General features: G+C 36.6%; 1 protein-coding gene across 9 annotated transcripts in view; it reads right to left on the bottom strand.

The window, feature by feature from the left end:
• ANO4 (anoctamin 4) overlaps positions 1 to 16,060 on the bottom strand; it is a 430,350-nt gene that overhangs the window by 19,193 nt on the left and 395,097 nt on the right. For all 9 annotated transcript variants that reach the window (XM_054527543.2, XM_054527542.2, XM_054527546.2 and 6 more), the window contains 5 exons: positions 15,148 to 15,184; positions 12,791 to 12,902; positions 11,728 to 11,785; positions 11,491 to 11,588; positions 9,713 to 9,855 (listed from right to left, as the gene is read on the bottom strand). In XM_054527543.2, the coding sequence (XP_054383518.1) occupies positions 9,713 to 9,855; positions 11,491 to 11,588; positions 11,728 to 11,785; positions 12,791 to 12,902; positions 15,148 to 15,184 (448 nt within the window). The remainder of the gene's footprint in view (positions 1 to 9,712; positions 9,856 to 11,490; positions 11,589 to 11,727; positions 11,786 to 12,790; positions 12,903 to 15,147; positions 15,185 to 16,060) is intronic.

Here is a 16,060-nt window from a genome sequence, read left to right as displayed (position 1 = left end):
TGGGTTCAAGCGATTCTCCTGCCTCAGCCTCCTGAATAGCTGGGATTACAGGTACCCACCATCATGACCAGCTAATTTTTGTATTTTTAGTAGAGACAGAGTTTCACTGTGTTGGCCAGGCTGGTATCAAACTCCTGACCTTGTGATCCGCCCGCCTTGGCCTCCCAAAATGCTGGGATTACAAGTGTGAGTCACTGTGCCCAGCTGAAAACATAATTTCAACCAAGTGATCAAAGTTAATATCACCAGTAACAAGACATAATGATGTTATACACCCCGATATGATGCACTGAGGAGGGTATGACATCACTTAAGTGGTATTCTTGCCAAAAATGAATAACCCCAACCCAATTATGCAAACGCATGAGACAAACCTGAATTGAAGGAGCTTCTCCAAAACCACTGAAAAATACTCTGCAAATATGTCAAGATCATGAAAAACAAAGACAGACTGAGGAATTGTCATTGATTAAAAGAGACTAAGGAGACAACATATCTAAATGCAATGTTGGATCTTGGAAGTATTGTGAACAAGAAAAAAGTTATTACTGGGAAAATGCAAAATTCAAATAAGGTCTGTAGATTAGACAATAGCGTTGTATTCTTAACTTTTCTTGTTTTAATAAATATGTAAGATGTTAACATTAGCAAAAGTAAGGTATAGAAACTACTCTTTTTGCAACTTTCAAAATAAAAATTTTTTTAAAAGGAGGTGGTTTCTGATGCAAAACAACCAGTCATCATAATGGAAAATAAAAAAGTAAAATTTACTGGGCATCATGGACAAAAAGTATTTGGCTGTTTGAATGACAATGTATATATACATATATGACTGTAAAAATAGTAAAAAATACATTTACAAACTTTATTTTAGAAAGTAACAACAACAAAACAATGACTACACATATATAGCATTTTCTATGTAAAAACAGGCATTGTTCTATTTACTTCATATACACTAACTCATTTAATTTTCATGACAACCTTATGTGGTGGGTACTACTATTATCCTCATTTTACAGGTAAGGAAACCAACACACAAAGAGGTCAGGTAACTTGCCCAAAACAAGTAAGTAAGAAAGGACTCTAATCCCAGCGTTGTAGCTCCAGAGCTCTGCAGAGTCCATCTACCTCATCTTGGTTACACTGCCACCTCCAGGTGTCCCCTGTCTTTGGTCACATTCACACTTAGTGCTTGTGCTAGGTGGCTCTTTACCCACCAACAGATGTGGGCATTCCCTTCTGTTTCAACCTCGGTTTTATTTTTCTCCTGCCTTCTCTCTTTCCTTGGTAAGTCCATCTACTCCCATGACTTCATTATTATCTCTCTGATAAGGGTTCTCAATTCTCTATCTCTAACCCTGACTCTTTTCAGGGAATTTCCAGTCGTCTGTAATGCTACAGAAACAGCACTCCCCAAACCAATCTCTGAACCTCATCCTTGAACATATTTGTCCTTTTATGTCCCTTCTCATTTCCTCTCTTCTGAATCAACTTGCATAAAAACCAGGTCTCAGCTAGCTTAGCCTTCAGAACCATTAGCCTCCTAGTCCTGACAATTACTCTTCAAAAACGTCTCTCATTTCTCCCTCCTCTCCACTGTCCCCACTTGAGTTCAGACTCTGATTTTCTAACTGACTTTTTTGCCTCCAAACTTTCAGCTCCCTTCCCTATCATTCTGCTGTCAGTGTGCCTAAAATGTTGGTTCAACCCCATCACTCATCTCTCTACACAAAATGTTTCAGTAGGTTCTCACTGGCTGCAGAATAAATCCCAAACTTTTCACCATGCCATTCAAGGATCTCAATAAATTGACTCCAAGCAAACTTCCAAGCCTCATGTCCAAATACACCCCACACAGAAAACAGGTTTCCCAAACAATCCTCTACTCTGGCCACACTAGTCTTCTGATTTTATGGGGATACAGCATATATGCACCTAGTGTTTCTATGACTACTTTGATGAAGTAGTCATTCTACCTTCAAGAGTACTCAAATGTACCCTCTTGAGTCTTTCATAATTGTAATTAACTACTACCTCCTCTGTAGCTGCCACAGCTCTGCTCACCACCATAAAACTTACTTTGTCTTGATTTTACGGCGTTTTGCCTTTTTCCCCTTTTGCAGTGAGCTTCATGAAAGTAGAAACAGCAACTTCTTTATGTTTCTTTTTCCTACATACTCACTACAGGGGTTTTGTGTATGGCAAGGACTTGTCAGGTACCAAATAATGCTGGTTCAATGACTGACATGTAATTACAATGAAGGCCAGAACACAAAGAAAACCTATCAGGTAGAAATAAAACTGACAGAGATAATTCTTACAATCACTAACAGTACTGGATGTTATGGACAGAAAAATCAACTAGAGTGTAGTTCTTTCAGGTTGTATTTATAATGAAAATAACTGCAAGTTTAAAAAGAAAATGTGTTTAATTCTTCTGTAGTTTTTGTTTATCTGACACCTAATGAGTTTCATTATCTAGTTAAATATTATGGCCTAAAACCAAACCAACCAATCATTTTTACATAGCACAAAGGCGACCCACATGATATTGGTCTTGAAGTGATTAATGCCCATTAACTGCTGCTTTTTTTTTTTTCAAGGGAAGAGACTTGTAGCATAGAGGTAGATTAGTTTTTAAAAATTCTTTGGAAAAAAACTTTTAAATATTGGAAAGCATAAAGAATGATATAACAAACTTCCATATACCCATGGAAGAGTTAGTACTAACTCTTGGTAACATTTTGTCATACCTGCTTAATATCTTTTTATAAATAAAATAAACACTATATAGATAAAACTGAATTCTCCTCTATTTTTGCTCTTGAGTGGTTTCCTCTCCCTTCACAGAGACAATTGCTGACATGAGTTTTGCATGCATCCTTCCAGTTCATTTATATATACATATATATATACACACACACACACACACAAATATCCATATATCAATAAATTATACATAGTGCATATATCATGTAAATAATTTTTTGTACCTAAACTTTACATGATGATATCATTATTTACAATTTTTTTTGCCCTGTTCATATCACATGATAATTTTGAGATATTATCTTGATCTATATATATCTAGTTCAACTTTTTACTGTTTTATATTTTAATATATAAGTTTACCTCCTTTTAATTTACCCTTTCTCAGACATTACTTCTTCAAATATCACTTTTCCTCATTCTTTATTCCTTTCTGGGACTTCTCTTACAAATATTTCAGCCTTTTTGGCTGTTTTGCATGTTTCTTATGTTTTCTGCTCTGTTTTTCTGTTCTTTTCTCTGGGCTTGTTTGGATTTTCTTTTCATTGACTTGTCTTCAAGTTCACTAATTTACTATCTTATGCTAAGTCAATCTGCTAATTTTTCTTTTTCTTTTTTTTGAGACAGAGTTTTGCTCTTGTCGCCCAGGCTGGAGTGCAGTGGCGTGATCTCAGCTCACTGCAACCTCCGCTTCCTCAGTTCAACTGATTCTCTGCCTCAGCCTCCAGAGCAGCTAGGATTACAGGCACGCACCACCAAGCTAATTTTTGTATTTTTAGTACAGACAGGATTTTGCCATGTTGGTCTCAAACTCCTGACCTCAGGTGATCCACCAACCTTGGCCTCCCAAAGTGCTGGGATTACAAGCGTGGGCCACCGTACCCAGCCTGAATCTTCTATTAAACATATCAAATGAGTTCTTAATTCCAGATTTATATTTTGCAATTCTAGAATTATTTTATAGATTTTAATTCTCTTTTAAAAGTCTCCATTTTTCGATTATTTTTGTCAATACTTTCTTCTATTTTTATATGTAAATTGTAGCTATTTGAAAGTCTCTGTGTGCTAAACCCAATTTCTGAATCTTCTTTGGGTCTCCTTTTTCCTCTTGATTATTAGTCACATTTTCTTGCCTTTTTGCATACCTAGTAATCTTTTTATTGTATGCCACACGTGTAGAGGCTCTAGATCAAGGGTCAGCAAACTATGGCCTGTGGCCAAATTTGACCAACCATCTGATTTTCTTTTTTAACCATCTGTGAGCTAAGAATAGTTTTTACATTTTAAATGGCTATATTTTAAATGGCTGTAAAAATGTCTACAAAATAGCCTTGATTTTGCCATTGGCTCAAAAAGCCAAAATTATTTACTATCTAGTTCTTTAGGAACAAATTTGTGATACTCTGCTTTCAGTGATGTTCTTTTCTACCACAAAGAATTCCTCCTGGTGATGTTAGGCAGATAAGAGAAATCACTTAAAGCTGGTCACAGATTAAGCTGGGCTAGTGCTGGCACAGAGTTTTTGTAAAGCTTACTCCACCTTTGATTTGTTCTTGTTCCTTTGCTGTGATTGAGAAACTGCTGGGTCCCTATCTCCTTAGCTCTGAGAGGCAGTAAGAGGCTCAGTTCTGCCCTTTGAAAGGTTTTAAGGTTAGCTCTTCAGCCTCCTGCCCATCACATCCTCAAAGTGTTGCATTATTCAATAATTACTTTACATAATGATAAAAACATCAATTCAACAGTAAGTCAGAATAATTCAACTTGTATATACATAATAACCCAGTTTCAAAATACATAAAGCAAAAGTTGACAGAACTAAAAATAGAATACGACAAATCCACAATCATACTTGGGGATTTCAAGTATGTAACTAGTAGATAAGAGGCACAATATTTAACAAGGACTTAGAAGATTTGAAAAACACAATTAACTAATCTTGCCTAATTGACATAAAAATGTAGACCATTATACCAAACAACTAACTGCAGAACATACTTGAAACATATATCAACATAGACGGTATAAAGGAGCATAAGGTAAATCTTTATATATATGTGTGTGTGTATATATATATGTGTGTGTATATATATATATATATACACATATATAAATAATCAAAAGCCTGAAATAACATAGAGAATATACTCTGATAACAGTGTAATTAAATTAGAATCAATGACAGAGCAATGTATCAAAACTCTTTAGATGTTTTGATACTAATGCATTCCTTCAAAATGCATAGTCAAAAATAAATTACAAGGGAAATGGAAAATGTTTTGCTAATAAAATACAACATATAAAAACTTGTGGGATACAGCCAAAGCAGTATTTATAGAGAACATTATAGCTCTGAATGCCTATATTAGAAAAAAAGAAAATCTGAAAATCAGCATCTTGAGATGCTGAGAAAACAAGTGAAACTAAACCCAAAGGAAGTAAAGGAAGGAAATAAAGATAAGAGCAGAAATGAATGAAGCAAAAGGCAAATGTGTAGTAGAGAAAAATCAACAAAGACCAAAGTTAGTTTTTTTTTGAAAAGATTAATAAACCTCTAAGGTACTGTTTCAAAAAAGGAGAAAAGCACAAACCATGAAATTATAAGTGAAAGAAAGGACATCACTACACACCCTAGATACATAAAAAGTTAATAAGGAGATATATAAACAATTTTATGCTGCTAAGCTTGAAAATTTAGATGAAATGAACAAGTTTCTTGAAAAAATACATGACTAAAACACAGCTTATGAAAACAGATGCTAGAAGAAACCAAAAACTGAAATAGTCCTATATCTATTAAGTAAAATAAATCTATAATTAAAGTTCTTCCTGTGAAGAAAATTTCAAGTCTGCTACTTCATTGTAAATTCTTCCAAGTATGTAAGAAAGAAATAATAGTAATCTTACATAAACTGCTTAAGAGAAAAATAATTACCCAATCATTTTAAAGGGCTATCATAAAAATGATACCCAAATCTAAATGAAACATTACAAGAAAGAAAAACTACACTACAATATCTTCCATGAATTTATATATAAATATCATAAGCAAAATATCAGCAAATTGAACTTGGTAATTAAAAAAATGCATCATGACCCAAGTAGGCATTTTTTTCCAAGTTTGCTAGGTTAGTTTAACAACTTTTTAACAACAAAAAACAATCAATGAAATCCACCATATTAGTAAAATTTTAAAAAAATCACATAATCATTTCAATAGATTCAGAAAAATGACATGATATAATGTAATACTAGTCATGATAATAACCCTCAGCAACCTAGGGATATATGAAAACTTCTTTAAGGAAACAATAAAAAGTATGTACAAAACAATACAGCTAGCACCACACTTAATGGTAACATATTGAACACTTTCACCCTCAGGTCAGAAACAATGACGTCCAGTATCATCAATTTTATCCGGCATTATATAAAAGGTCTTAGTGCATTTAGGCAAGAACAAAAAGATATATATATAAAGACTAAAAAGGAAAATGTAAAGTTATCATTATATGTGGATGATACAATTATATATATACAGGTAGAAAATCTCAAAAAATATATAAGCAACTCTAATTGATATTAGATGCTAGCAAGTTTGCATAAGCAAACATACAAATCACCAATATTTCTATATATTAATATTAGTAACAAAACATTAGAAAATAAAACAATAAAAACATCATTTGCAGTTGCACAAAGATGCCTAAGGTGCCTAGAAACAACTCTAATCTAAATTTTACAAAACCTATATACTAAAATCTACAAAAAGTATTGCTGAGAAAAATGTAAAAAGACATAAATAAATGCAAAGATATACCATTTTCATGGATTGGGGAAACATCAAATATCTTCAAATTGATGTAGGAGTTCAATTTAATCCCAACTAATATTTCAGTAAGATTTTTATAGAAATTAGAAATCTGGTTCTAAAACTTATATGGCAACAATTCTGAAGAAGAACGAAGCTGAAATTTCTTTTCATTTAAAGACACCATTAGGAGAATGAGAAGTCAAGCCAACAACTGAGAAGTGATATTTAATTTTCAACATATATATCTGACAAATGATTGATATCCAGAATATATAAATAACAAATCACTAAGGAAAAGACAGATACCCACAAAAAAAAATGGGCTTGAATATAAATTCACAAGTTTATCCAAATAACTATAAGCATATGAAAAGGTGCTCAGCATTATTAGTTATCATAAAATTTCAAGTTAAAATCATGATGAGATACTGCTGCCTACCAACCCAAAAGGCTAAAATACGAACGCAAGTTTTAGTAAGTTTGTGGAATAACTGGAACTGTTCTACTATTAGCCAGAGTATAAACTGGCACAGCCCAGTTTTGAAGACTATTTTCAAGTGTTTATTAAAGACAAACAAATGCATATCTATGGCCTCCTAACTCCACTCTTATGTAAATTCTTAATAAAAACATCTACGTATGTTAATCAAAATACATGTACAAAAATGTCGTAAAGGTATTATTTATAAGAGCCTAAATTTGGAAACAACACAAGTGTCTATCAGCAGTAGAATGGATGGATAAATAATAGTACATTCTTTTTTTTTGAGATGGAGTTTTGCTCTGTCTCCCAGGCTGGAGTGCAATGGTGCAATCTTGGCTCACTGCAACCTCTGCCTCCCAGGTTCAGGCAATTCTCCTGCCTCAGCTTCCCAAGTAGCTGGGATTACACACACCTGCCACTGCGCCCAGCTAATTTTTGTATTTTTCAGTACAGACGGGGTTTCACCACATTGGCCAGGCTGGTCTTGAACTCGTGACCTCGGGTGATCCACCTGCCTTGGCCTCCCAAAGTGCTAGGATTACAGGCGTGAGCCACCACGCCTGGCCAATAATAGTACATTATTATTCAGGAGCCTAGAAGATCTGCAAACTCACAAAATAGCTCATCTTTTGGCTCACTGATGTCTTCACTTCTACAAGTGAATTTGCCTTTTTTTTTTTTCCCCGACCCAAGCTTGGCAGAGGCTTTGCTTTTGTTAAAATGCAGTTACCTAGCATATTATTATTTAGAGTGCTCAGGAGTACATTTCATGATATGTGGAGGGTTGAGGGATTGATGGTGGTATGGGGGTCTGTGTGCTGTGTCAGGAAAGCAGGGGGACAAAGTTGGGGCTCATCTGGGAGTGGAAATGCAAACAAAACATAACAAACAAAAAAACCCACATGACTAAGGAAAGATGAGGGTGGGTGTCAAAGACAAACTCCTGTTTCATAATTTGGCTCCTGGTCTACATTCTAGGAATACTATACAGCAATAAAATGAAGTTCTACTACCTGTAGCAACATGGGAGAATGTTAGAAAGATGATATTGAATGAAACAAGCCAAATACAAAGGGTATGTACTCTACAATTACATTTAAATGGAGAATAACAAAGGTAAAGTTAATCTATGGTGTTAGAAGTCAGGAAAGTGGTTAGAGAGGGTGCTATAAATGGAAGAGGGGACAAAGAAGTCTTCTTTGATATTGATAATATTCTATTTCTTGATCTAGCTCACTGGATAGCAACATTTTCTAGAAATAAAGAAGGCTTTGCAGACCAGCCACTTTCTGACACAACTACCCAACTCTACTGTTGCAGTGCCAAAGCAGCCACAAATAATATGTAAATAAATGGGAGTTGCTGTGTTCCAATAAAACTTTATTTACAAAAACAGGCAGTGCGCTGAATCTGACCTGCAGGCAATAGTTTGCCAATCTCTCATCTACATATATTTGGTTACATTTGTGTGTAAATTTTCAAAAACTCATTGGTCTCTACACTTATATACACTTTTTCACTATTATACTTCAGTGAATACATTTTAAAGTATATAACAAAGTGGGGAAGTCATTAAGAAAATAGCAAATACAAAAGAACAGAAGTGAGCAGTTAGAACTCATCAGTCTGCTTGTGATACTTCTGAGATTTGTTTTGTGTTGCAAAGATACTTCAGGATTTGGAGCACTACCAAATTCTAGCCACATAAAAGGTTCTTTTTAAGCACTCAATATACCAACGTTATTGTTCATTGTCTTCTTTGTGGGAGAAGAATCCATTAAGGGATCTCAAAGTGGTTAGTTCTCTTAATGAATTCTCTTTATTAAGTTTTATTTTTAATGTCCAAATTGATTTCTTCCCTAGGTTATATCATTCTTCCATTCTATAATTGAAACTCTAAAGACATAAGTAGATACTTGAACAAAAACAATTTAAGACACATTAAGCATCCATTCTACTATTCCTTTAAATTTCAAATCTGACCAGAAAGAACTGCTTCCTTTAGAAGAAATGGATCTTGCCCAGCCCTTCCCTCATTTCCACTCCTATGTTAGAGCTTAAAATGAAAGGAAATATATACATATTCAATTTAATAATGAAAGAAAATATATACATACTTAATTTATCTAAGATATTTTATTTGCCTTTCCCTCCAGAAGACAAAAAAAATAAGAGAATAATAATGATATAAGTAACACGTACCGAGTACATACTGAGCCAGGCATTGCTCTAAGTCATGTTCATGCATTAACTCATTTAATCCACACAAAGACTTTATGAAACGGTTCCTCTTATTATTATTCCCACTTTAGAGATGAGGAAACTGAGACAAAGAGAGATTAAGTAATTGCCCAAAGTTTCACAGTTAATAAATGATAGGGCTGGGATTTGAACCCAGATAATTTACTTCCAAAGCCCACGGTCTTAGATACATGCTAAGAGAAATAGCTTTGGTTTGATTCTAGAGAAATCTGATTCCTTAAATGTAAGTGTAGCATAGTTTAAGCAGGACGTGCCTTCCTCTCTGTTTGGCTTAGGAATCCCTACGCTCTGAGGACCTTGATGATAATGGGTATATGTTTAGTTGAATATATCTGGAGATCTAAAATTTATAATTAAAAAGATAAAGTAGAATATTTCCATACTCATTTCTAAGTATTCATCGAAGAGTCCATAGGCATTCATCGGCTGAAGGTTATAGTCCTTTTCCCATTGTGGGAAACTTATTTTCCTTTCAGATCCATGTTCTTGTCGTACTTTTCTTCTAGTCCACCAATTCTGAATTAACCTGGACAAAAAGATCAATTTCTTACAAAAAATGTAACTGATCATATGACTTAGGTAATGAGAAAGAGGAGAGTCTGAATACAGAAACAATAGTTTGAAAAAATTCAGGACAGGCTATCAAAGAAATAAAGCCTCAGGTTAGGAAGAAAATAACAATGGAGTCTATACTTCAAGTATTTATATTTGCAAGTAAACAGAATGATTGATGAACTTATTTTAATCATTCATGAAACTGTCTCATGTTGGGCATTGCCTATGAGGGTTGAATAGAGGACTGAGAATATCTATAAATGGATACCCCAGTACAAAGGCAACACCAAGATATCTTGAGGAATATCTGGCTTAAGTGGCTTGATTTAGGACCCTTGAGCAGTCTTGCCACATGGGTGCTGAGCTGTATACTCTGACGTCAGGGGCCTAGAGATCTGCAAACCCACAAAATGCTTCCTCTCTTGGCGCACAAACACCTGTGGTTCTACAACTGGACTTGTTTGCTTTTGGCCTGAGCTCTCCACAGGGGCTCTGACTCTCAGTAAAATGCACCTGGCATTGGTAAGGTTAGCACAGGAACCCTTAGCAGTGTTCAGGAGTGCATTTTGTAATATGAGAAAGCATTGAGGAAATGAGAGATTGGAGGCAGGTCTGTGTTCTGTACAGGACAAGGAAAAAGTTGAAGGATATCCAGGAGTAGAAGGGCCAAAAAACAAAACACATGGGAAATGAAGCAAATAAAGGGATGAATATCAAGGACAAACTGCCTACTTTACAATTTTGCTCTATGTCATTATTACCAGAAGATAAAATATAATTCTCTTGATGTCTATGACATTTTAATTGTGGTTTATATCTTAAAGTAGAATATAATGCTGATAATTTTTGTTTAATGTTTTATTTTAAAAAAGTTTTACAGAAAACATCAAATACTTGGAAGAAGATTTCTAAAAATAAATCTAAGAACAGAAAATTACTGGCTTTGGTTCTGACAGAGAGCTAAGAAAAGACTTTCTGAAGTGAACCAAGTTCCCACTAATTGTTCTGGCTGAGTGGTCCTCCCTGAAATCTTGAGTTTTCTTTGTCTCTACAGAGACATTGAGCTGACGTGGAAACCAATAGGTGTGGAATTAAAGCAGAATAGAAGCATTGTTGATTTATGTCCCCATTCAAACTTAACTGACCATAACTGAGCAAACACAGCAGAATTCAAGGTCATCCTTACCAAGCTGATGCAAGGTTTTGCTCATTGTTGTCAACATTTTATCATCAGCCTTACCATGAGGATGGGAGAGTGGAGATGTAGTTAATGTGTCATACATAGCTAAGGACTTGCAATGCTGGAGCCCAAAAGGTCAGAGGTATCATTTAAAGTGGCTCACAAGCAAGTATCCAATATTTAGGGGCCTAAAGAGTCTCCTTAAAGAATATTCACGTTTGTTCATGTGAATTGTGCTAAATCTCCCAGAAGAGCCAATGTTTATGATTTTCATGGCTGCCTTTGGATGTCTAAATGTGAGCACTTAGTTCCAGGTGCACGCACTGGCTTAACTGCTGAGTCTGCATTGCCTATCTTACTTGCCACACCTAGAAAAGCCAATAATCAGCAATGCTGCCTCTCAATTATTGATACTAAGGTACTTACGGGTAGCCAAGTTCCATGAAATTATTCCAGGTCTGCTTTAGCACCATTATAATACCCATTTGCATACACAGATCAATAAGGCATCCACTAGGGTGGCACTGCAAGGTAAGCAAACACAGAAATTCCAGAATCAATGGAGAGGAAGAAAGGGTGTCTGGTTTATAATCTACACAAAGTTGCCCTAAGGCTGTTTAATGCAAGTCTGTTGGAAACAAGGAATGATGGGAGAATACAGACCTCTTCTAGTCTCCATCTGTTTATCAGCCTCAAGTAGGCACCTGGGTGTCCTGTAAATCTTCAACACACAGAGAAAAACAAGCCATTAGAACTCTAGGTCCAAGCTTTCAGTTAATATTACATTTAGTTTAGCACATTCTCCAATGTGAATGACTGCTACTATAAGTAGTAGGTCTGGGGGAATTAGGAAACCCTCCAGATCTGTCATAACCATAGTTTCTGGAATTCTCCAGGGGACATGTCCCTTCTGGCCTTTCTGTCAGGCTGCCTAAAGCAGAAGCCAGTTCTTGCTGCTTGCTGTGGACTTTCAACATTTTCTGCTGCATATAAATTGCTCTGGCCTGTGTAAGCAGAAGTTTTACTCCTGGATTTAAACACATTTGATCTTTCTGAGTAATAGTCATGCTGTTAAAAAAAATTATTGAACTACTTGCCTAGAGTTGTGTGCTGCTGGAATAGCTAGAAATGAAGGAGAGACCGCTGTGTTGATCTCACCAAAACCCTATACCTGGCCCTTCCTGGGTTCCCATCTCCTCTGAAATGCCTCCAGATATAAGGGAATTCATGCGACATTACCACTACCCAGGGAATATTTCCCAAATCCTCTTAACTGCTGGATTTAAAAGTTACCCAGAATCCTCTGGTATCCCGTTTCTGCCCCCTTTCCTGTCAGGATGTCCTTCCATTTTAAGTGAAGTCAGGAATCCAGGACATGCTACAGCCCCCTCCCTGTTGTACCACCTGCTGTCATAGGTGTGAAAGCCAGGAGCCTGATTCAGGTGCAGACAGAGGCCAGAAGTTTTCAATGCATCATTCACATGCACAAACTATTTTCCTCTGCTTATCTTAGCAACAAAAGGTGCACAGGCAGTTTTGAGTGGAGATGATTTCCCTGGGATGCCAGGTGGTTTTGAGATTTGGGAAAGGAAGGGAGGAGGATGCTCTTCCCTTTTTACACTTCGTATAAATCACCCTAAGGGAGGGCTTCTCTGTCCCCATGGGTCAGTGACCTCTAAGTGTTCTGTCCTCAGCTTAGGGAGGTGTGCAGGGGTCAGGTTCTTACCTTCCGAGGAAGAATGCGATGTAAAATGTGGAGCTGTTCAGATTGACAAACTGAAAAAGAAACATTTTCAGGGTGAAGCTGTTCTCCCACTCAGACTCTGTGCGAGGCTGTTCTGTGGACAAAAGGTGAGCAGAGTTTGAGAGGCTGAATCTCATCCCCTTGCAACTCCCTCTCTTCCCCTCCCCGTACACACAGGGTGGGGACACAGGAGTCCTGAGGAGGCTGCAGGAGACTCCAGTTTACCCACGGATGGCGTGTGATGGAACAGACCACTCACAGGATCCTCAAGCTCACAGACCAGACCCAACAAGGGTCTCATGAGAAGTGGCTATGGAAGAATCTGAGAGAACTGAATACCTAGACTGTTCCACTCTTACAAGATACCCAGAGAGCCAGCAGCATAGACAGCCAGGCTGTCGAGGCCTCATTCCCAGTCGTGGCTCTCTGCAGTAGCCTTTTCTTTTCCTCTTAATCTATGCAGGCGTAGTTCCTCCCAGCTCCAAAGATTTCCTTGGTCTCAACTTCTAGTTCTCATATTATACCAACCTACTGCTTAAGAGGGAGTCAAATGCCTATCATAGAATGCTAAGAGCATTTGACTCATTTGCTTTTACTCTTATCCCCCTTTTTCCATTCTCATGGACAAATATCAAGGAGGTGGCATCATCTTTAGAGCTTTTAATTCATATCACCATCTGTGTCTTATAATTTCCTGACCTCAGTCAGGAGTCAATCTCATCTCCATATATTTCAACCTCCATAAAGCAAATGCTCTTTGGACACAATGGTGTGAACCAAAACATGGATCCATTTGCCCTCAAGACCAAACCTCCAGCTAGAAATCTCATGTCAAATGAGCTTATCCTTTCACAGGAGCTACATTGTACGAGCAAGCAATGTCTAAGGAAATATATTTAATACAATAGCATTTTGCCTGCTTCCACATTCCCTGAGCTTCTAATTTCTCATTTAATACTTCACTTAATCAATTCATTTCCACAAATTATAACTCAAAATGCTTTTTGGGAGCATGTCTGAGAAGGGAAGGGAGAATGGAAGTGAATCTGATTTAAAATGGTTTAAAATGTCAGTTTTAGGACAAGGCCATACTGTTGCTGAGGGCCAAAAAGACACAGGATTCTTAAAGGGTTTTTCTTAAAGGGTTTCACTTCTGCTACTGAACTCCTGGTTACATGGAAAGGTCTCCTGGTCACCAGCTAGGTTCCCAGGTGTCCCCACCGTGGATGGACCAGGACTGTACCTCCAATGGCATTTTTGCTAGCCTGGATCAAGCTACCACAGGGTACATTGTCTACCAATGGGCAGTTGTCTCTTCCATGAACATAAACCCCTTTCTATCTTTTTGGGCAAGAACTGGTGGTGATGGAAGATTTCAATGACATTAAAAGAGATAAGGTAAAATGCCTAGCTCTGTATCCAGCATATAGAAAGTTTCAATAAATGCTATCTATTATTATAATGATGACTAAAAATAGGAATACTTTTGTGAGTTTTTTTGTCCTCTGGACAAGCTTCTTATGGAATGCATTAAAGCAAGCTATGGATGGGAGCATGTAATTTTCTCAAAATGCATAGAGCACAATGACCAATACCTTGTTAATAAAATTGGGACAATTTCTTTATTTTGAAAATGTGATAAATGTACAAGTTATTACTGGTTACCAGATTGTTCTGGAGCGTAGCAGCATGATCATGACTTACTGCAGCCTCGACCTCCTGGGCTCAGGCAATCCTCCTGCCTCAGCCTCTGGAGTAGCTGGGACTACAGGTACGTGCCACCATGCCTGGCTAATTTTTTAATTTTTTTGTAGAGATAGGGTCTTGTTATTTTATCCAGGCTGGTCTTGAACTCCTGGACTCAAGGAGTCCTCCTGCCAAAGCTTCCCAAAGTGCTGGGATTACAGATGTGAGCCACCATGCCTGGCCTTCCAGTCTTCAAAGAAACTAATTTTGCTGTGAGTTTATATACCATAAAAACTTGATACATTTTTAATTAAACAAAAATTATAGGCAATAGAAAATGAACACTTTCCTAAATTATACTGGATACTTTATACAAATGTACTTTTGTAATGCTATTTTTTGTGCATGAAAAGAAAATCTACTTTAAATTACATTAGCTCATGACAGATAATGTTTGTGACAGATTTTAAAGCTTTATATAGAAAAATTACTAGACATTTTAAATTATTCTGTTGAAGGCAAAGAAAAAACTTGTTGTATGAATTTTAAAATAAAGGGAATATTTCTTTCCAGCAGTATTAGAGAAAGGAATCTTTGAAACATACCCTCTAGACCACAGTACAGTTCTGTGAAATAGAAAGGATTCCACTCACCTAAATTCGTCAGAAGCAGGGCAACTTTTTCATAGAGCTGTAAAATAAATTTCATGCATTTAATAAATGAACTAAACATGTTATAAAATCTATAATCACAAAGGAAATAGGCAGTCAAATCACGAGTCAAAATAATTTCATTAAGCATCCATTGCTCAACCAATGAAAACATTGTGTATAGACATCTCAGACTCTTGGAGTCCATTGGTAATGGAGATTGGTGTAATTTTCAGGGCAAGAAAGAAATGTACAAGGTCCTATCTAACTATTTATAAAATCTCACTTCTTATTTTGGGGCAAATAATTTTATGGCAATAAGGCCAGCTGCTATTCATTACCAGCTTTCTAGGCAGTGCTGGGCAGTCATAATATTGCTGAGCCTCTGCATCTTGAATGTAAAAATCTCTAAGTCCGCTTCTAATGGTAAGATCCTGCAATCCTATTCTTTATGGACTGCTGTAAACTCTAGACTACAGCATTCAAAAGCACTGAAGTGATTAAACATTACTGGAAATTCCCAGAGCTTATGGTACTCCACTTTTCCATTGGTGGACCAGATGGAAACTCAACGCATCCTTAACTCACCCAGCCATCTGGTCAATAGATGGTTCTGAGGGTGGGGTATGTGTATGCATGTGTGTATGTGTGTTTGTGTGTGCGTGTGTGTACCAAGGAACAGAGAGTATAGTCTAGGGTAAATCCAGCTCTAGGAGATTCCCCAGAGTGGGTATAATTGAAAGATCAAGTGCTGTTTCTAAAACAAAAGACGATAAGTGAAAATGAAAAGGAAAAGTAGTTTAATAGACTGGAACAATATGAAGATTAAGAACACATTTAGATTAAAGTAGTGAAAACACACTGGTTAAAGTTGCCCAGGTTGGAATTACAGCTTGACCATCCAGCAAGCTACAGG

Source organism: Pongo abelii, chromosome 10 (assembly GCF_028885655.2).
Source record: "Pongo abelii isolate AG06213 chromosome 10, NHGRI_mPonAbe1-v2.0_pri, whole genome shotgun sequence".
NCBI lineage: Eukaryota > Metazoa > Chordata > Mammalia > Primates > Hominidae > Pongo > Pongo abelii.
Note: the sequence above shows the minus strand (reverse complement) of the source record. Positions and strands in the feature narration are given on the sequence as shown.